At 41.0% G+C, this 21,066-nt stretch overlaps 2 protein-coding genes across 4 annotated transcripts in view; both read left to right on the top strand.

Moving 5' to 3' along the window:
* Positions 1 to 1,702: 1,702 nt before the first annotated feature.
* Positions 1,703 to 21,066, top strand: part of LOC119774474 — a 45,110-nt gene continuing 25,746 nt past the window's right edge. The window contains exons 1-5 of one of the 2 annotated variants that reach the window (XR_005279539.1): positions 1,703 to 1,839; positions 1,993 to 2,360; positions 3,768 to 3,914; positions 3,998 to 4,056; positions 4,155 to 4,356. The gene's annotated coding sequence lies outside the window, so the exon portion shown is untranslated. Of the gene's footprint in view, positions 1,840 to 1,992; positions 2,361 to 3,767; positions 3,915 to 3,997; positions 4,057 to 4,154; positions 4,357 to 21,066 lie in introns of those variants that run through there. The other variant, XR_005279540.1, reaches the window with a different exon arrangement.
* LOC119774475 lies at positions 10,584 to 13,791 on the top strand. Of its 2 annotated transcripts, none has more exons than XM_038271999.1 (5): positions 10,584 to 10,647; positions 10,801 to 11,169; positions 13,196 to 13,342; positions 13,425 to 13,483; positions 13,578 to 13,791. In XM_038271999.1, exons 1-5 carry the CDS (start codon positions 10,593 to 10,595, stop codon positions 13,656 to 13,658), a joined length of 711 nt encoding a protein of 236 aa, XP_038127927.1. In that variant the 5' UTR covers positions 10,584 to 10,592; the 3' UTR covers positions 13,659 to 13,791. The 2 variants fall into 2 exon arrangements, with proteins under 2 accessions (XP_038127927.1, XP_038127926.1); XM_038271998.1 differs by having other exon boundaries at positions 13,190 to 13,342.

The raw sequence follows: 21,066 nt of genomic DNA, 5'->3' as shown, positions 1-21,066 counted from the left end.
GAGACCACTCTATTCTGTGATTCAATCAGAGGAGCATTTTGTCCTATGACCTGATCAATTGCCTTGTCAGAAGAACACTCTAGTTTGTAACCCACCCCATGTGTTATGATCTGCTAATAAAAAGGCTTTGCAGAGGAAGTCAGTCAGAGAGTAGATGTAGCTGAATGTAGCTCTCTCCTTCTGCAGAAGCCGTTAAAAAATCCCTCTTCTGTGTGGACTAATAACCTAATGGGGAGTTTTACAGATTATATGGACATTGCAATGTAAGTAGAACATGAAAGGAAAAACAGAAAAATAAAGGAGAAAAGATGAAAGAAAGAGGAGATAAAAGGGAGATAATGATAAAACATTTTCAGTCTGCTTCAGCATGTGCTAAGAGATGTAAAAAGAACAACACAACCAACAGACATGTTATGAGACATACTATAAAGTAACACCTAGATACTATCGCTGAAGTCGTATTATTTAATCTGACATGTACTCTGTGTTACCTGAAGATAAGAATATGGGCTTTCTGTATGAAAGTGAATCTCTGAGTACCTGGAACCAAGCACCTGTAGTTGTTTGTGAGAGTGCACTTGTGCATGTAAAGTTTATCCAAAGAAAAAATGCTCAATAGTGGTTTTGGAGAACCGAAGAGGCGCCCCCTCAGAGCACTGACTCCAGCGCCGGTAGAGACCCAAAGCCCCAAACGCCCACAGGGACCACAAGAGCAAAGGCACCAAGGAGGGGCCAGCCCAGGAAATCCGACCCCCACCAAGGGAGGAGGAGAGACAGCCTCGAGGAAGTCCCCCAGCCACCTCAACGCCGGAACCCCCGGGAGCCACAGGGACAAATCTGCAGGCTCCTTCGTTACTAAGGGCTCCAAGGCTCCAGGGGCACCCCAACCCCCAGCGGGAGCCCGGCCAGACCCAATCTCTAACGTTCTCTCTCTCTCTCTGCTTTTTCTCATAGTAGCTTCATCTGGTCTGTTTCTGTTGGCTGTGACTCCATCCTGGAGAGAAATATCAGCTGTGCCTCTTCCATAGACACCTTTGTCTATTGATGTTGGAGATCGGCCTGTTTTTCAGTGTATTCCTGTTTCTCTGACTGTGACTAACTGGATGTGCTCTCTTCATCCTCTGACATGGGAGCTGGCTTGGAGCTCGTATGCCTGGCTGTGTGTTTCCTGGACTGGGCAGCCCGTAGAGCTTGTTGACAGTTGCTTTCCGTATCTCTGCTTCTGTCTCCTTGAACCCCAGTCTACCTCGGCAGATGGTCGCTCACACTGAGCCTGGTTCTGCTGGACGTTTCTTCCTGTTAAAAGGGAGTATTTCCTCACCACTGTCACTACAAGCATGCTTCTTGTGAGGGATTACATTCGAGTCAATGAGTCGATGCAATCAACTGGTTTTCGTAGATAGAAAACTTTGAACCAATCTGACTGGATGATCTGGTTGAATTGTCTCTGCAAAGAACCTTAAGATGACATGATGTTAATTGATGCTATAGAAATAAACTAAATTGAATTGAATGAAAACTTTTTTTATTAAGGCGATTAAATAAAGTATTTGGTCTGATCCATAATTACCTTCATCAGTTCATCCACTCAGCTCAGTGTTATTTTTCTCAAAGCTGCATCATATTAAACACCAACCAAACTCACATAACGAACCTAAGCCAGCCCAAAAAAAACCTCAGAAAAAAATGTTCCATTCCAGCAGCCAATCAGCTTCTATATCTCCTTCAATGGAAAAACCTGCATCATATCTTCACCGTATGAAACCTGTGAAACTGTCACTTAGATCCAGATCAACGTCGCCATGGATGAAAGGCAGATGATTCTGGTTGTTCTCTTTGGTAATTTTTAGATTTACCAACATATAAATAATTATGACCATGATATGCATAAAAACTAAAGTTGGCTATATTTAAAGTTTAGATCTCCTGAATCTCGGAGCTTTAATCCTGGAACAATATTCATGTTCTTTCTTCAACGTCTTTCTGTTTCAGGACTTTTTTCCTGGGATCTCTGCTCCATTTCTGCTTCAATGCTGGAGACGATTGTTCGACCTGGAGACAACATCACCCTCTATTGTGACTGCAGGCCGTCCACTGGAGTATATATAGTCTGGTTTAGAAACTGCTCCCATCAACACCAACCCACTCTTGTGATGGAGACACATAAAAGTATTTCAGAAAGGGAAAACTTACATCCTCCTCGTTTTAAATTTTTAAGAATCAGTCTTCCGACTCGTATGACCTGCTGATCATAAACATCACTGATTCTGATGAAGGACTTTATTACTGTGGAACAAATGAACCAAAGTGGACTGAAAATGTCTACGCCTATGGAAACATCACCACAAGGATCAAACTCTGTAAGTTCTCCTTTCTGATTTTATCAGGGCTTCTAGAAGAAAAATCATTTTACAGAAGTTTGTCCAAATTGTTTTACATTAATGTGGAGCTGAATTGGAAAAAGATGAAACATCAAGATGTTAACGAGTTGATTCATCTAAAAATTTATTTAGAATATTTTTTTAAAACTCACTACAGGAAACTTTTGAAGAATCTCCTAATTCTTTGGTTAAACAGATGAAAGTTCTTTAAATTACTTTATCATTTGACCTTTATTGACCCGGGAAAATAACCATTAAGTTTAACAACCTCTTTTTTCAGCAGAGACCTGGCAAAAAACAAAATGAAACATAAAATAGTAAATGAAGTAACTTTTGAAACAGTTACAATAATCAAATAAATAACAGTTCCCAATTTATTAAATGCATTTATAAAATAGTGTTTTGGGGTTTTAGAAAAATTATCTTACATTTCTTTACAAATAGAATTTCTTTGCAAAGTAGCTTTGCTCTTAAAAAGAATTTGACTTGGTGTTGATGGTGCAGACAAATTAGATAAATATATACAGAATACAGAGTCTATATGCAATTATGTACGCAATATATAGAACATAGCTATATGGTGCGTAAACAGTAGACTGCACGTTAATATAACCCAGAAGGTCTGGAGACGTTGGTGTAGAACAGAGGAGTGAGAAAGGCAGTGTCCGTGTCATAGGGGTCTCTGTTGGTAAGGCTGGTAGCGGATGGGTAGAAACTGTTCTTGTGCCGTCAAATTTTGGTCCTGATGGACCGCAGCCTGTTGCCAGAGGGAATTGTTGAAATAGTTGGTTGAGGAGCGAGGGATCAGCCACTATCTTCCCTGCATCCCTGGGGGGGTCCTGGAGGGTTAGATCCTGGAGAAATGGAAGATTGCAGCCAATCACCTTCTCTGCAGACCAGATGACATGCTCTTGTTCTTGGCGGTGGCACCATCATACCAGATGATAATGGAGGAGGTGAGGATGGACTCAATGGTGGAGGAGTAGAAGTGCACCATCATTGTCCTTGGCAGGTTGAATTTTTTCTGCTGCCATAAGACGTATATCCTCTGCTGGGCTTTCTTGGTGAAGGAGTTGATGTTCAGCTCCCACTTTAGGTCCTGTGAAATGATTCCTGTTGATTATTATGTTTAATAAAATGTTATAAATTATCAGTATTTATTGGTAGAAATCAGCTAATGACATCCATTCTTAATCACAGGAGGTGATTAAGAAATAATTATCTGTCTTAAAACTACAGGCTACAACAATCTGTTTAGCTGCTGAAAAAATCTACAATAAGTTAAGATTTTTTTTTTAGAATTTACCATTACAAAATATTCTAATGAAATGTGAAAAATGACACTATTTGATTTTTTCCTAAATGTGTGTCTCTTTTTCGATGCAGGGTCTGGTTTCCTGCATCAGAACATTTCCAGGCCAGTGGAGGAGTGTGGTTCGTGCTGGAAGCTGCTGTTCTCTGTCTGTCCTGCTGTTTCTCTGCTCTCAGCTCTCTTCTCCTCACTGCTGGTCTACCTGCTTTGCCTGAAGAAAGGTGCTGAAGATCATTTTTGACATAAAAAAATGTGAAACCTACATTTTTATATTGTTATATTTAAAATGTTTTCATACCTACAGCAAATGATGAAGCTGAAGATAAGAGATGTGACATTTCAAGGCAAACAGAAGGAGCCCAGGTAACAAACAACAGAACAGTTATTTGTTTTTGTTTTATAAAAATAATTTCTGTGTTAAACTTTTTTAAATGATGATGATTCTGAATATTACTTCCTAGGATGAAAATGTTTGTTATGCTGCCCTGGAAATCCATCCGCCATCACAGAGGACGAAGAGGAAGAGGACGATCCAAAGTTCAGATTTCAGTACATACTCTGCCATCAAGACATGAGGAGATTCATATTTAACACAGAAGTTAAACAGTAATAAAGGAGTCCTTAGAGTTTTCTTTCATTTTATTAACTTTCTCTCAAACTAAAGATAAAATATATAAAAACCTTCATCTCTACTCTTTTTTTCAAACAGCTTTGTCTTATTTGTATTTACATCTCTGTTCATCAGTGAAGCTCTTTTCAATCCAGTAATGACCTTTGCAGGCAGAGCTGCTGTTGCTGCATGTTTTAAATTGAATGTCTAACTTTCATTGTAGACGTCTAGAGTTCCTCACTGAGACAGCTTAGTCAAAAACAGCAGCGAAGCTCCAGCATGCCGTACCCTACTACTCTAAACCTGGTTCTATATTTCAGTTTGCAGAAACTCTGCTTACATTAAAATTAGTGTTGCACCGATGCCTAAAGACTAAAACTAAGTAAATCCAGTAGAACTTTTTACCTGGAATGGGTGACAATAGTTGAATAAACTTTTGGCTCTCAAAATGGTATCGGTGCCCTATTTATATATATAATATATTTTCAAATATTCTCAGTGGCATTTATTCAACTCAAATTGAATTTGTAACATTTTTGAATAATGTAACATCAGATCTTTGTGACTATTTTCTTTTACAACCAGCTCTGTACTGTTTATCTAGAAATAGAAGGTAGATCTAAACAGTTACACATTTTTATCTCTTTTGCATGTAATAATGTTTTTGTTCACTTGAGGCCATTAAAAAGAGTGAGAAACCAAAAGGTTCATAGAAATCTGTTTTAAGGATATCTTCTCTCCTATTTAAAAAGTTTTCTTCAGGTTTAGTTTCCAGTTGTAATATTTGAGACTTCAACAGTCATTAAAGTCATATGATGGGGGAACATCAACAAAGACAGGACTGTAGAAATATTTTGGGATGTCAGCTTTGAGCTCTTATGGAAAACTTACTTCTATGACGTTTAGTACATTTCTCAAGATGTGAGCAGTTGTTAAATTTTAAGCAGGCTTCATCTTTTTAGTTTGAGGCCAGCGTTGTTTTCATCAATGATGACAAAATTATTCTGTTGAGAGTCCTTTTTTTCATGACGATAACGAGAACTGATGAGCTAAACGTGGATCTTTGATGAGAAGAACTTGATGAGATATGGGTGTGAGTTTTTATAAATAAATAAAAATGCTAGCGGGTGGTCTCTCAGATGTTTAAAATCCATCATTGTGCTGTAAGCTGCAAAGCAGCATCAGCCGTGCTGCTGCTTCCTGTTTGGTCATGCCGCCCAGCTGGCGTGCATAGGTGCACATTCTGCTAAACCACAAATGGACCATGGCAGCAGCGGCAAAGGTGAAAATAAGCTGCAATCATCCGGTACTGCGAGATGAACTCTGACAAACACTGCTCTTCCAGCTAATCAGAAATGCACAAGCTTAACTCTGGGTCTGCCCTTGTGCTCCACAGTGATGCTTCGCTCTCAGCAGTCTGGCCCTTACATCGCTACAAGCTATATGTGGCTGATGAAAAACTTTCCTTTTTGATAAAGCTTCTAGTTAGAGTGGCTCAGGTTATCCTGAGCTATCTCTATAGTTCTGCTGCTATAGGCTTTGACTGCTGGAGAACATAGAGACCCCTTTTTCATCATTCAGCTTCATTCTATTTCTATTCTCTCACTCTGCAGAATCTGTTTGTTCAATCTCTTTTTTTTTTCTTTTTTTTTACAGTGTCTTATCTGGGGCAATAAGAATAATTGTCTTAATGCCAAAAAGAGCCCAACAGATTTTACTTTCACAAGTGGAGCAGTACGGCTATCGCCATAGTGTTCCCCTTGTTTTTTGCATATAAATAGTTTTAGTATAATTCATGCAGGGAATTTTACAGATTATATGGATACTGCAATGTAAGTAGAACAGGAAAGTAAAAAAACAGAAAAATAATGGAAAAAAGATGAAAGAAAGAGGAGATAAAAGTTGGACACTGTTGGAGTGATCCATTCTACTAAAGATAAACGCATGAGTGAGTTTTTCTAGATCCTTCTTGGACATTAGTCCTTTAATCCTGGAGATGTTCTCCAGGTTATAAAAGGCTGACTTAGTAAGGGCCTTTATGAGGCTCTGAAGGTTCAGGTCTGAGTCCATCATGACACCAAGATGTCGGCCTTAATCAGTGTTTTCTAGCTGTAGCAGCTAAAGCCATGAACTAACTCTGGATGTGGATCTAAAAATATATCCTCAGTTTAGTTTTTATTCAGTTGTAGAAATGTATGGTACATCTACATATTGATCTTTTTTAATTAAACTTTATTGATCCCACATTGGAGAAATTTACCTCTGTGCAGTGGGCTGCCATCAAGCGGCGCCCTGGGAGCAGTGTGGGTTTAAGGGTCTTGGTCAGTGATCCAGATCGGCAGTGTTTGGGAGTGGGGCTTGAACTCAGAACCTCAGGATTCCAAGCTCTATGCCCTAAATAATAGACCACCACTCTTCTTCTCTCTCCTCTTTAAAACATCTAACCAATGTTCTGATGGGTTCATAGCCACCTGGTGACATCGGGATGTAAAGCTGTGTGTTGTCTGCATAGTTATGGTAACTGATCTTGTTGTTATCTATAATCTGAGCCAAGAGGAGCATTTAGATATTGAATAGGAGGGGCCCCAGAAGTCGCCGGACGGTTTGCCAGAATCGCTTTGAGGCTGGCCTCTCCGAACTCTTTCCAGGCCCGAGATATAGCCTCTGCAACCGCCAGGGCCGCAACACTCTTGGCCTCACAGTACCTGCTTGCTGCTTCAGGAGTCCCACAAGCCAGCCAGGCTTCAAAGGACTCCTTCTTCAGCTTGACAGCATCCCTTACTATCGGTGTCCACCACTGGGTTCGGGGATTGCCTACACGACAGGCACCGCAAACCTTACGGCCAAAGGTACGGGCAGCCGCATTGAAAATATAGGCAGAGAACGTAGCCCAATCGGACTCCATGTCTCCAACCTCCCTCGGAACCTGAGAGAAGCCCTCCCGGAGGCAGGAGTTGAACACGTCCCTGACCGAGGGTTCCACCAGACGTTCCCAGCAGACCCTCACTACTCGTTTGGGACTGCCTAGTCTTTCAGGCTTCCTCCTCTTCCAGCGTATCCAACTCACCACCAGGTGGTGGTCGGTGGACAGCTCTGCCCCTCTCTTCACCCGAGTGTCCAGGACATGCGGCCGAAGATCAGAAGATACCGATACAAAGTCAATCATCGACCTTCATCCTAGGGTGTCCTGGTGCCAGGTCCAACGATGGACATCCTTATGCCTGAACATGGTGTTCATTATGGACAATCCATGACTTGCACAGAAGTCCAATAACGAGACACCACTCGGGTTCATAGCTGGGGGTCCCTTCCTCCTGATCACGCCCCTCCAGGTGTCACTGTCGTTTCCCACGTGGGCGTTGAAATCTCCCAGTAGAATGATGGAATCCCTGGAAGGAGCGCTTTCTAACACCCTCCCTTTGAATACTAAGAAGGCCTGGTACACCTTATTGCCATTTGGCCCGTAGGCCAAAACAACTGTCAGAGTCCTCCCTTCAACCCAAAGGCGAAGAGATGCAACTCTCTCGTCTACCGGGGTGAACTCCAACACGAGACGACTGAGCTGGGGGGAGACAAGCAGCCCCACCCCCGCACTCCGCCTCTCCCCGCGGGTCACTCCAGAGTAGAAGAGAGTCCAGCCTCTCTCAAAGGGCTGGGTTCCAGAGCCTCAGCTGTGTGTGGAGGCGAGCCCAACTATTTCTAGCCGGTATTGCTCCACCTCCAGCACAATCTCGGGCTCCTTCCCCACCAGTGAGGTCACATTCCACGTCCCCAGGGCCAGTTTAAGCGCCCGCGGATCAGGCCGCCGAGGTCTCCGCCTCTGGGTGTCGCCCAATCCTCTTTGCACCGTCCCTCATGGTTCCCCCTGCGGTGGTGGGCCCACTGGGGGATGGCCACGCCTTGCTCCTTCGGGCTGGGACCGGCCGGGTCCCGCAAGGAAGAACCCGACCTCCAGGCGCTCACCGGCGAACCCCAACCCCAGGCCTGGCTCCAGGATGGGGCGACGTCACGTGCCTCGATGTGGTCCTCGTCATAAGGGTTCATAGCCACCTGGTGACATCAGGATGTAAAGCCGTGTGTCGTCTGCATAGTAATGGTAACTGATCGTGTTGTTATCTATAATCTGAGCCAAGAGGAGCATTTAGATATTGAATAGGAGGGGCCCCAGAATGGAGCCTTGAGGAACCCCACATGTGATTTTTCTGGTCTCTGATTTAAAGTTCCGTACTGACACAAAGAAGTCCCTGTCCTTCAGGTAGGATTTAATCCAGTCCAGTGCTGTACCAGAAAGGCTGACCCAGTTTTCCAGATGCTTTAATAAAAGTCAGTGATCAACAGTATCAAACGCTGCATTGAGGTCCAATAATACCAAAACTGTGGTTCTAAATAAACCCTAACCACTCAAGTCTGAATTCATACAGCTGCCACTGCACACATTTATCAGGAAAATCTCTGTACTGTGATTGGATTGGAAACCTGACTTGAAGACATCAAAGCAGCTGGTTATTGTTAAGAAGGCATTTAACTGGTGAAACACACCTTTTTCAATAATCTTACTGATGAAGAGGAGATATGAGATGGGTCTGTAGTTCTGAAGGACCTTCTTCTCCAAGCCTCTCTTTTTCCACATTGGTTTGATAATTGCTGTTTTTAAGGCTTAGGGGAAAACAGGTGACATGAGGGATGTGTTTATGATTTGAATCAAATCAGAGTCTAAAACAGGCAAAGCTCCCAATCCGTAAAATTAACAGACAGCATTGGATTAATTGTAACTATTATGCTGATGATACTCAGCTCTATCTGAATATAAATCCAGATTAAGCTAATCCATTACATAGATTAAAGGCATGTCTTGAAGACATAAAAAACCTGGATGACAGTTAACTTTCTGCTTCTGAATGCAGCCAAAACAGAAGTTATAGTCTTTGGACCAGAGTCTTTGAAAAATAAGCTGAATAGTCAATCACTTCATTTGGGTGGGATTAAACTGATCTCAGATAAAGTATTTAAAGTCATTTAAATCTCATATCAAAGAGGTTTCTAGAATTTCCTTCTTTCATCTGAGGAATATTGCAAAAATTAGAAATATCCTGTCATGGGGTGATGCTGAGAAACTAGCCCATGCATTTTTTATTTCAAAGCAGGACTATTGTAATTCTTTACTATCAGGAAGTCCACAAACTGTAGTTAAAAGCCTTCAGCTGATCAAAAATTCTGCAGCCAGAGTTCTGATGAAAATGAAATAGAGAGATCATATCTCTTCTTTCCTGGCTTCTCTTCATTGGCTTCCTGTTAAATCCAGAATAGAATTTAAAATTCTTCTTCTCACATATAAAGCCTTAAATGGCCAAGCTCCGTCTGATATCAGAGATCTGATTGTTCCTTATGTTCCTAACAGAGCACTTCGCTCTCAATCTGCAGGTTTACTAGTGGTTCCTAGAATTTCTAAAAGTAGAATGGGAGGCAGATCTTTTAGTTATCAGGCTCCTCTCCTGTGACTCCATCCTGGAGAGAAATATCAGTTGTTCTGCTGCCATCAACATCTTTGTTCATAGATGCTGGAGATCGGCTTGTTTTCCAGTGTAGTCCTGTTTCTCTGTCTGTGACTAACTGGATGTTCTCTCTTCATCCTCTGACATGGGAGCTGGCTCGGAGCTCGTCTGCCTGGCTGTGTGTTTCCTGGACTGGGCAACGCGTAGAGCAGGTTGACAGTTGCTTTCTGTATCTCTGCTTCTGTCTCCTTGAACCCCAGTCGGCCTCAGTAGATGGCCCCTCACACTGAGCCTGTTTCTGCTGGAGGTTTCTTTTTGTTAAAAGGGAGTTTTTCCTCTCCACTGTCGCTACAAGCCTGCTTAGTGTGAGGGATTGCTGAAGAGTCAATGAGTTGATACAATCAACTGCTTTTCCTTAGTTAGAAAACTTTGAACCAATCTGACCGGATGATCTGGTTGGATTCTCTCTGCAAAGAACCTTGAGATGACATGATGTGAACTGGTGCTATAGAAATAAACTAAATTGAATTAAAACTTTTTTTATGAAGGCGATTAAATAAAGTATTTGGTCTGATCCATAATTACTTTCATCAGTTCATCCATTCAGCTCAGTGTTATTTTTCTCAAAGCTGCATCATCTTAAACACCAACCAAACTCACATAACGAACCTAAGCCAGCCCAAAAAACCTCAGAATAAAATTATCTGTTCCAGCAGCCAATCAGCTTCTACATCTCCTTCAACGGAAAAACCTGCCTCATGTCTTCACCGTACAAAACGTGTGAAACTGTCACTTAGATGCAGATCAACGTCGCCATGGATGAAAGGCAGATGATTCTGGTTGTTCTCTTTGGTAATTTTTAGATTTACCAACATATAAATAATTATGACCATGATATGTATAAAAACTAAAGTTGGCTATATTTAAAGTTTAGATCTCCTGAATGTCGGAGCTTTAATCCTGGAACAATATTCATGTTCTTTCTTCAACGTCTTTCTGTTTCAGGACTTTTTTCCTGGGATCTCTGCTCCATTTCTGCTTCAATGCTGGAGACGATTGTTCGACCTGGAGACAACATCACCCTCTATTGTGACTGCAGGCCGTCCACTGGAGTATATATAGTCTGGTTTAGAAACTGCTCCCATCAACACCAACCCACTCTTGTGATTAAGGCACATAAAACCTCTAGAGAAAAGGAAAACTTACATCATCCTCGTTTTACATTTTTAAAGAACCAGTCGTCCGACACGTATGACCTGCTGATCATAAACGTCACTGATTCTGATGAAGGACTTTATTACTGTGGAACAATTGAACCAAAGTGGACTGAAAATGTCTACGTCTACGGAAACATCACCACAAGGATCAAACTCTGTAAGTTCTCCTTTCTAATTTTATCAGAGCTTCTACAAGAATAATTATTTTACAAAAGTTTGACCAAATTGTTTTCACATTAATGTGGAGCTGAATTGGAAAAAGATGAAACATCAAGATGTTAACGAGTGGATTCATCCAATGATTTATTTAGAAAATTTTTTAAAAACTCACTACAGGAAACTTTTGAAGAATCTTTTAAATCTTTGGTCAAACAGATGAATGTTCTTTAAATTAATTTATCATTTGACCTTTATTTATCCGGGAAAATAACCATTAACAACCTTTTTACGGTATAAAAAAGAACAAGAAAAGAAAAATTGAAAAAGAACATAAAATTGTAAATTAGGTAACCTTCGAAATAGTTACAATAATTAAATGAATAACTGTTCCAAATATATTGAATGCTTTTATAAAATAGTGTTTCGGGGTTTGAGAAGAATTATATAAAATTTCTTTTCAAATAGAATCAGAGTCAGGTTTATGGTCAAGTTGGTTTGCTCTTACAAGGAATTTGACTTGTTGATGGTGCAGACAAATTTTATAGATACATATGTATGTATGTATATATATATATATATGTATATGTGTATATATATATATATATATATATATATATATATATATATATATATATATATATATATATATATATATATATATATATATATATATATATATATATATATATATATATATATATATATATATATATATATATATATATATATATATATATAATACAGCAATATACTATATGCAATATATAGTACATAGCTATATACTATATACACAATAGAGTGTGCATTAAAGTAACGCAGGAAGTCTGGTGCAGAACGGGGGAGGGAGAGAGGCCGTGTCAGTGTCACTGGGGTCTCTGGGCCTTGTTGATAAGGCCGTAAGCGGAAACTGCTCAGTTTGGCAAGCCGTTTTAACATAAATTCGTTTATAACACCTTTAAATTCAAGATATCTCAAATAGTTTTATGACTAGACGTTTTAACGATTAAAGATATCTCTAATTATATTTTGACTAGTCGAAATGACCTTAGATTTACCATTAACTTGTATGGAGACGACAATTTAAGATATCTAGAAGGAATTACTATCTGAAATGTGTATTTCAGATATCTACAATTAAATTACAACTAGTCAAAGTAATTTCAAGATATCGTGATTTTAGTTTTGACTAGTCATAATTCTAATTCAAGATATCTTAAATGTATTTTAGGAAAGGGGATATGCAGTTTTGACTAGTGAAAACTATATTATAGATATCTTTAAAGCAAATGATGAACAGACAAAACAAATTTAAAGATATCTTGAATTGTACTTTCTATTATTTGAAATTCCTTTTAAGATATCTCTAAATGAATTAAAGATATCTTGAATTAATCAGCTTTTCCATTAAACATATCTTAAATTGACATTCTGACTAGTTAAAATGTGTAATGATCTTTTTAATGGGCTTCCAGGAGGATCATTCCTAAAAAATTCCTTACTGTCAGTTTAATCCAAAGGAGGAAAAGTTAAATCAGCGTGTGACCCTTTAAATGACAAATCTGGTGTCGTAATTTGAGATATCTTTAAAGGAATTTTGACTAGGCAACATGTAATTTAAGATATCTCTAATTATTATTCTTCCTAATCAGAATGTAAATACAGATATCTTAAAATAACATTCCGGATAGTCAAAATGTGGTTTTGTCTGGTCAAAATGTATTTTAAGATATCTGGAACGTCATTGTGGATGGTCAGACGAAACCAAATTTATGTTAAAACGGCTTGCCACAGTTCTTGTGCCGTGAGATTTTGGTCCTGATGGACCGCAGCCTCCTGTCAGAGGGAAGTGACTGAAATAGTTGGTTGGGGAGCGAGGGATAAGCCACTATCTTCCCTGCACGCCTCAGAGACTTGGAGGTGTATATGTCCTTTTTGTAATTTACCATTACTAATTATTTTTAATGAAACGGGACAAATGACACTATTTGAGTTTTTCCTAAATGTGTTTCTCTTTTTAGATGCAGGGTCTGGTTTCCTGGATCAGAACATTTCCAGGCCAGTGGAGGAGTGTGGTTCGTGCTGGAAGCTGCTGTTCTCTGTCTGTCCTGCTGTTTCTCTGCTCTCAGCTCTCTTCTCCTTACTGCTGGTCTACCTGCTGTGCCTGAAGAAAGGTGCTAAAGATGATTTTTGACATTAAAAAATGTGAAACCTACATTTTTATATTGTTATATTAAACATTTTTCATACCTACAGCAAATGATGAAGCTGAAGATAAGAGATGTGACATTTCAAGACAAACAGAAGGAGCACTGGTAACAAACAACAGAACAGTTATTTTTTTTTTATAGAAATTATCTCTGTGTTAAACTTTTTAAAATGATGATGATTCTGAATATTAATTCCTAGGATGTACGTGTTCTTTACTCTCCCCTGGAAATCCATGCGCCATCACAGAGGATGATGAGGAAGAGGACGATCCAAAGTTAAAATTTCAGTACATACTCTGCCATCAAGACATGAGGAGATTCATATTTAACACAGAAGTTAAACAGTAATAAAGGAGTCCTTAGAGTTTTCTTTCATTTTATTAACTTCCTCTCAAACTAAAGATAAAATATCTTTTGTCTTATTTCTATTTACATCTCTGTTCATCAGTGAAGCTCTTTTCAATCCAGCAATGACCTTTGCAGGCAGAGCTGCTGTTGCTGCATGTTTTAAATTAAATGTCTAACTTTCATTGTAGACGTATTGAGTTCCTCACTGAGACAGCTTAGTCAAAAACAGCAGCGAACCTCCGACACGCCGTACCCTACTACTCTAAACCTGGTTCTATATTTCAGTTTGCAGAAACTCTACTTACATTAAAATTAGTGTTGCGCTCATGCCATTTTTTTTTTGGCCCTGAAATTGATAGTTGATACCTGGCTGTGAAGTATCGGCCGATACCGATACCATCTGTTTGAAATTGATGTGTGTGTGTATATATGAAGAACTGCATACTACTTGGATGTAAAATAATTGCCATCATGGCTTTGTCAAGCTGCTGCCTACCTTTGTGAAGCAGGAAAAAGACTAAAACAAAGTGAATCCAGTAGAACCTTTTACCTGGAATGGGTGACAATAGTTGAATAAACGTTTGGCTCTCAAAATGGTATTGGTGCCCTATTTATATATATAATATATTTTCAAATATTCTCAGTGGCATTTATTCAACTCAAATTGATTTTGTAAAATTTTTGAATAATGTACCATCAGATTTTGTGACTATTTTCTTTTACAATCAGCTCTGTACTGTTTATCTAGAAATAGAAGGTAAATCTAAACAGTTACACATTTTTATCTCTTTTGCATGTAATAATGTTTTTGTTCAATTGAGGCCATTAAAAAGAATGAGAAACCAAAAGGTTCATAGAAATCTGTTTGTTCGTTTCCGGGTGGCTTAAAGTTGCAGGGCAGGAGGCAGCGTGCCTTTGCGCAGAAGCGCTGATGGTAAAAACAAAGAGCCAGCTTCTGGCGTTTCCTGGTGGCGATCGCTGCCATCACCGACGGCTGATCAACCGTTGAAGCGGGCAAAGGCTCAGAAGAAGCTGCTGTAGTTTCCCTGGTTAGCGACTGGACAGTGAAGGTCTTGGAAGCCAGGAGGATGCGATGAGCTTCTTCCGCCAGCGAGAGGTAATCCTTCTTCCGCAGCAGGGAAGAGTTAGCCAGAGCAATTCGCACCACGGCTGGAATTTGTCGGAGGAACAGGTGGATAAAAAGAAATTCACCGTCGTTGTCACCCAGCAAGGACAGCATGCTTTTCATCAGCTCCCATCAGCTTCTCGGCACGTTCTGCGTCTGAGAGAGAGTAACAGCATAGAAGCAGGTGCTTGAGGGCGCTGTATTTTCCGTCCGCCGGAGGGTTGCGAGCAGGGTCATTGCTCACCAGGTGGATGGCGGATCCAGCTCTGAAACCACATAGTGGTACTTTGTGTCATTTGATGAGATTCCACGAAGAGCAAACTGTGCTTCGACGTGGAAGAACCATGATTGCGGATCATGTTGCCATAAATCCGGGATCTTAATGGCCACAGCAAAAGAAGCCGGAGGAGCCAGTGGAGGTCCACCAGAAACGGCGATCGGCTGAGAGGAGCTGGGCAGGCCATCAGATGTGGACATGTTGGCTCACAGGGGTCACCAATGTGGAGGAGTGAAGATGACGACACAAAGCACGCAGGTTTAAACAGTTCTTTACTCTACTCCAACTGAGAGCAACTGTACAGAAAATCCATATATATACACATCCGAACAAACATAACTTCAATCTCTCTACTGAGTGAGAGTGGAGCCCCCACAACATCTTCTCTCCTATTTAAAAAGGTTTCTTCAGGTTTAGGTTCCAGCTGTAATATTTGAGACTCCAACAGTCATTAAAGTCATATGGTGGGGGAACATTAACAAGGACATGACTTTAGAAATATTCTTGGATGTCAGCTTTGAGCTCTTCTGGAAAACCTACTTCTAAGACGTTTAGTACATTTCTCAAGATGTGAGCAGTTGTTAAATTTTAAGCAGGCTTCATCTTTTTAGCTCGAGGCCAGCGTTGTTTTCGTCAACGATGACAAAATTATTTTGTTGACAGTCCTTTTTTTCATGACGATAACGAGAACTGACGAGCTAAATGTGGATCTTTGATGAGAAGAACTTGATGAGTTATGGGTGTGAGTTTTTATAAATAAATAAAAATGCTAGCGGGTGGTCTCTCAGATGTTAAATTCCATCATTGTGCTGTAAGTTGCAAAGCAGCATCAGCCGTGCTGCTGCATCCTGTTTGGTGACGCCACCCACCTGGCGTGAAACGGTGCACATTCTGCAAAACCACAGATGGACCATGGCAGTAGTGGCAAAGGTGACAATAAGCTGCAATCATCTCGGTACTGCGAGATGAACTCTGACAAACACTGCTCTTCCAGCTAATCAGAAATGCACATGCTTAACTCTGAGTCTGTCCTTGTGCTCCACAGTGATGCTTCGCTGTCAGCAGTCTGGCTCTTCCATCGCTACAATCAAAAACTTTCCTTTTTGATAAAGCTTATAGTTAGAGTGGCTCAGGTTATCCTGAGCTATCTCTATAGTTATGCTGCTATAGGCTTAGACCGCTGGAGGACATAGGGACCCCTTTTTCATCATTATGCTTCATTCTATTTCTATTCTCCCACTCTGCAGAATCTGTTTGTTCAATCTGTTTTTTTATTTTTTCTGTATTTTTATAGTGTCTTGTCTGGCCATGTGGCAATAAGAATAATTGTCTTGATGCCAAAAAGAGACCAACAGATTTTACTTTCACAAGTGGAGCAGAATGGCTATCGCCATAGTGTTCCGCTTGTTTTATGCATATAAATAGCTTTATTATAATTCATGCAGGGAGTGTTAGGTTTATTCAATGATGATTATAAAGTTAATGTGTGTACATATGGAACATTGGAGAAATGAGATGCTTCACTCTGTTTACTGCAAACTGCCATGCACAGTGGTAGAAAATTGCTGATGTTTGTGCAAGGCTAATCACAGTTATCAGGAGACCACTCTATTCTGTGATTCAATCAGAGGAGCATTTTGTCCTATGACCTGATCAATTGCCTTGTCAGAAGAACACTCTATTTTGTAACCCACCCCATGTGTTATGATCTGCTAATAAAAAGGCTTTGCAGAGGAAGTCAGTCAGAGAGTAGATGTAGCTGAATGTAGCTCTCTCCTTCTGCAGAAACCATTTAAAAATCCCTCTTCTGTGTGGACTCAGTTTCTCTTTTATGAACCTACATTTTTTAACCTAACATTTTGGTGCCGAAACCCGGGAGTCAAGATCCAATTGTCCAGGACCGTGTGGGACCAAGGCCAAGAATCTGTCGACAGCCGTCTTCCCTTCGCCGGACAGGGCCAGTTTGGTCCAGCCCTGCCCTGGGCATCTTGGTGACGACTCCCGCTGAGGACTGGTCTACACGGCAAAGGGTAGGTCTAAAGCTTTTGATCAAAAGCTGGTCTGGGACCATTTAAGTTACAGCTGTAATCGCAAGAATATTTGATGAGAACAAGTCTTGTTGACAGATGTGGCATCTGGGTATTCTGTGCGTTTGAGTCTGGGACTCTGTGTTGTTCTCAAGATAGTAAGGTTTGCAGGTGCCGCAGCAGGGATGTTTGATGAAACCAAGTTTTGTTGACAGATGTGGCATCTGGGTATCCGGTGTGTGCGAGGGCCTGGAGTTTGAGACTCCAAAGTGTACACGTAACGATAGGTTTTTGCTAGCCTGGGTGCCATTCCGAACTTAGTCCCGCCCACAAAGTTTGAGGTCGGGAAGTTCGGTCTGGCTCTGCTCCATAGTAGCGCGAGTATTATCGCCCACTGTCAGGCAATCCAATCAAATTGTCAGGGCGGGCTTTATACGATGATGGACAGATGACCAACAGTAACGTAATCAACCACGTGACCAATGCGCGCTTGGGTGACAACAATAATGGCTGCCGCTGGAGAGTTGAGGTGAGTAGATTCTGCTGTTAGGTCTGTTCTAGAAGATATCAACAGCAAATTAATTTTAAAAGAGGAACAGAGAAACGCGATCAAGTCTCATCTTCTTATTATAGGCGTGCAACTGCACGCTTTGATTTTTGTGGACAACAACTATGCCTTGCTTAACATACGTCACGCACTCCGTTGCTCTTATTGGTTGTAGGTCTATCCAATTAATAAATAATAATCATAATACATTTTATTTAAAAAGGCGCCTTTCTGGACACTCAAGGTCACCGTACAAAACATAAAAAGTGTCAGAAAAAATAAAAATTATAATTATAAAAACATTTAAAAAATACAGAGACTGTGACAGTGAAATTGATATTTTTAAAGAGAATAAGCAATCTTGAACAGATGGGTTTTGAGTTGTATTTTAAAATGGAGAATTGAGTCCGTATTTCGAAGTTGGGGTGGTAGAGAGTTCCAGAGGCGGGGGGCAGAGCGGCTGAATGCTCTGCTCCCCATGGTGGTGAGACGGGCAGAGGGGACAGACAGGTGCAAAGCAGATGAGGATCTAAGAGCACGGGAGGGGGTGGGAACATGCAGGAGGTCTGACAGATATGGGGGGCAAGGTGGTGAAGTGCCTTGAAAGTCATCATGATAATTTTATATTGAATGCGGAACTGTATGGGGAGCCAGTGGAGCTGTCGGAGGACCGGAGTGATGTGGTGGATAGAGGGTGTTCTTGTTATGATTCGAGCAGCTGAGTTCTGGACCAGTTGTAGTTTGTGGAGTGATTTCTGAGGAAGTCCAAAGAGGAGGGAGTTGCAGTAATCTAGTCGGGAGGTGACAAGGCTGTGCACAAGTATGGCAGTAGTGTGTGGGGTGAGGGAGGGACGGAGGCGGTTGATGTTTCTTAAGTGGAAGTAGGCAGACCGGGTAATGTTATTTATATGGGATTGGAAAGATAGTGTGCTATCGAGGATGACACCCAGACTCTTAACCTGGGGGGAGGGGGAGATGGAGGAGCTATCAATAGTGACTTGGAAACTGTCGGTTTTGGAAAGAGTTGATTTGGTACCAATAAGGAGAACCTCGGTTTTACTATTGTTTAATTGAAGGAAGTTGTTGGTGAACCAGGCCTTTAATTCACAGATGCAATTTGTGAGGGAGGCGGGCGGAGGAGAGGATGATGGCTGCGTGGTGAGGTAGAGCTGGGTGTCATCGGCATAGCAATGGAAGTGGATGTTGAATTTACGGAAGATATTGCCAAGGGGAAGGAGGTAGATGATGAAGAGCAGGGGCCCCAGAACAGAGCCCTGGGGCACACCTGAGGTGACGGGGGAGGGGGTGGATTTGAGGGTCTTCAGTTGAATGAACTGAGTGCGGTCAGAAAAATAGGAAATAAACCAGTCCAACGGAGTGCTCGTGATGCCAATGGAAGAAAGCCTACTGAGGAGGGTGGTGTGACAGATGGTGTCGAAGGCTGCACTCAGGTCGAGGAGGATGAGGATGGTGAGTAGTCCAGAATCAGATGCCATGAGGAGGTCATTGGTGATTTTGATGAGTGCTGTTTCAGTGCTATAGAGTGGCCGGAAACCAGACTGAAATTCTTCATGCAGGCTGTTGGCACATAGGTGAGAATGGAGCTGGAAGCAACTGTTTTTTCAAGAATTTTGGAGATGAAGGGTAAATTGGAGATAGGACGGAGGTTGTTGAAGTTGGTGTGGTCGGCACCAGGTTTTTTTACAATCGGGGTGATGGCAGCAGTTTTGAGAGGTGTAGGGACAGTTCCAGTGGTGAGGGAGGAGTGGATGATAGCGGAGATGAGGGGAGCCAGAGAGGGAAGGCAGGTTTTGACAAGTTGTGTCAAGGTCCAAGGGAGTGACAGCGGAGCCGGAGCAGGTCAGCGGGTGAATACTGCAGCAAACCCGCCACTTGCAGGTGAGCGGGCAGTAGGAATATCCAGATACAGACAAGCAGGGTGTATGTCCTGCCGGTCCACATTATTAAAAACACCAGGTGAGGCTGAAAACGAGGCAGGACAGGTGAGCTACTGGTAGTAGCCTAGTTGGGACTCACACAGTCCTGTAGTGCTGACGAATTGTGGTCGTATTCCCAGTAAAAACAATCCCAGTAAAAACAATTAGACTGTCCGTTAGAAAGTAAAAAAGTTTAAAAGTTACCGGTGAGCGAAGGCAGTGAGCAACGAATACAAAAATACCAGCGAGCAGCGGCAGCAAGTCGTGCCAGCGTTCACTCCCCAGATCAATTGAGTGCAGAGGCATTTTTTTTCCTGGTTCGTTCGAAACACGCCCCATAATCACAGCTCTATGGAGCAGCATCAGACTCATATTCTGACTAGAATTGAGTCGGACTATGTCAGGCTAGGTTTTTGCGTCTATATTGGTTAAAATAAAAAAAATATAATAGGCCTTAAAATAGGAGAGACTGTGTGAGAGTGTGTGAGAAAACAATCGAACCGTTGGGTTCTGTTGTTTCATACTAAAACAGCAGGGGTTTAATACAGTACAGCCAGGGGCGGATCTAGAAAAATATTCATGGGGTGGCAAGAGGGGGGCAGGAATTTTTTAGGGGTGGCAGCATATGGCATTTGTTTACACTGAATTTAATCACAGTTATCACAGTTTGGTGAGAATAGTATGTACAGTACTAGTGTTTCATGTGAAACAGTTCATATTAATAATACATCGTACAATGAGATCTCACTTAATAGGAGAGAGAAGAATGATAACACTACTTCTAGAGGGGCCTTATGACAGGAAAGGTATTAAGGTAAGACACAGGTGCTGAGTAGTAGATGTGTGAGATTGACTGTCAGAGAAGCAGCTTTACAGCATTTGCACAAGAAGAAACTATAGAAAGAAAAAGTTACTGATCAGAGATCTATGGACTGAGCTGGAATAAAGTGAGCAGAACTACACAGTAGAAATAAATGGGTCAAGGCACCAACCAAGGTACCGGACATCTATGTAATGTTTACTCTGAACACACATTTACCCCATTTGTTCCTCAGTTACTTGACATACAGCAGTTAAGGCAACATGAAAGGGACATTTCATGCATGTAAATATGCTGTAGATAGAGCTGTATATGGAGGACCAACTCTGCCATATTTAAAAATAAATACAGAAATAGATAAATGCTCAATAAATAAATAAGCATACAATTAATTGCCACCAAAAATACAATCAACAAATAAATGTAATTAGATATTATATTATAATGGCAGGCAGAAATGTTAAAAGGGCAGGCAGAAAGAAATAACGGCGAAGAAATAACCAGGGTAAAAAAATACAAAGGAAGAATAAAACAGACAAAAATATGATAACATGCACATAAATAAATACTTAAAAATATAAGTAATTAAAAAATGAAGTTGAAGAT

This window comes from Cyprinodon tularosa, unplaced genomic scaffold, assembly GCF_016077235.1.
Source record: "Cyprinodon tularosa strain WSP-4 unplaced genomic scaffold, ASM1607723v1 ctg813, whole genome shotgun sequence".
Classification (NCBI taxonomy): Eukaryota; Metazoa; Chordata; class Actinopteri; order Cyprinodontiformes; family Cyprinodontidae; genus Cyprinodon; species Cyprinodon tularosa.
This window is presented reverse-complemented; position numbering and strand designations above follow the sequence as displayed.

Bases quoted from the DNA above. Each gene is read 5' to 3' on its own strand.
- LOC119774475 (XM_038271998.1), top strand. From the start codon at position 10,593: ATGCAGATCAACGTCGCCATGGATGAAAGGCAGATGATTCTGGTTGTT. The intron at 11,170-13,189 runs GTAAGTTCTCCT...TTCTCTTTTTAG, and splicing joins CACCACAAGGATCAAACTCT to ATGCAGGGTCTGGTTTCCTG. The intron at 13,484-13,577 runs GTAACAAACAAC...ATTAATTCCTAG, and splicing joins GACAAACAGAAGGAGCACTG to GATGTACGTGTTCTTTACTC.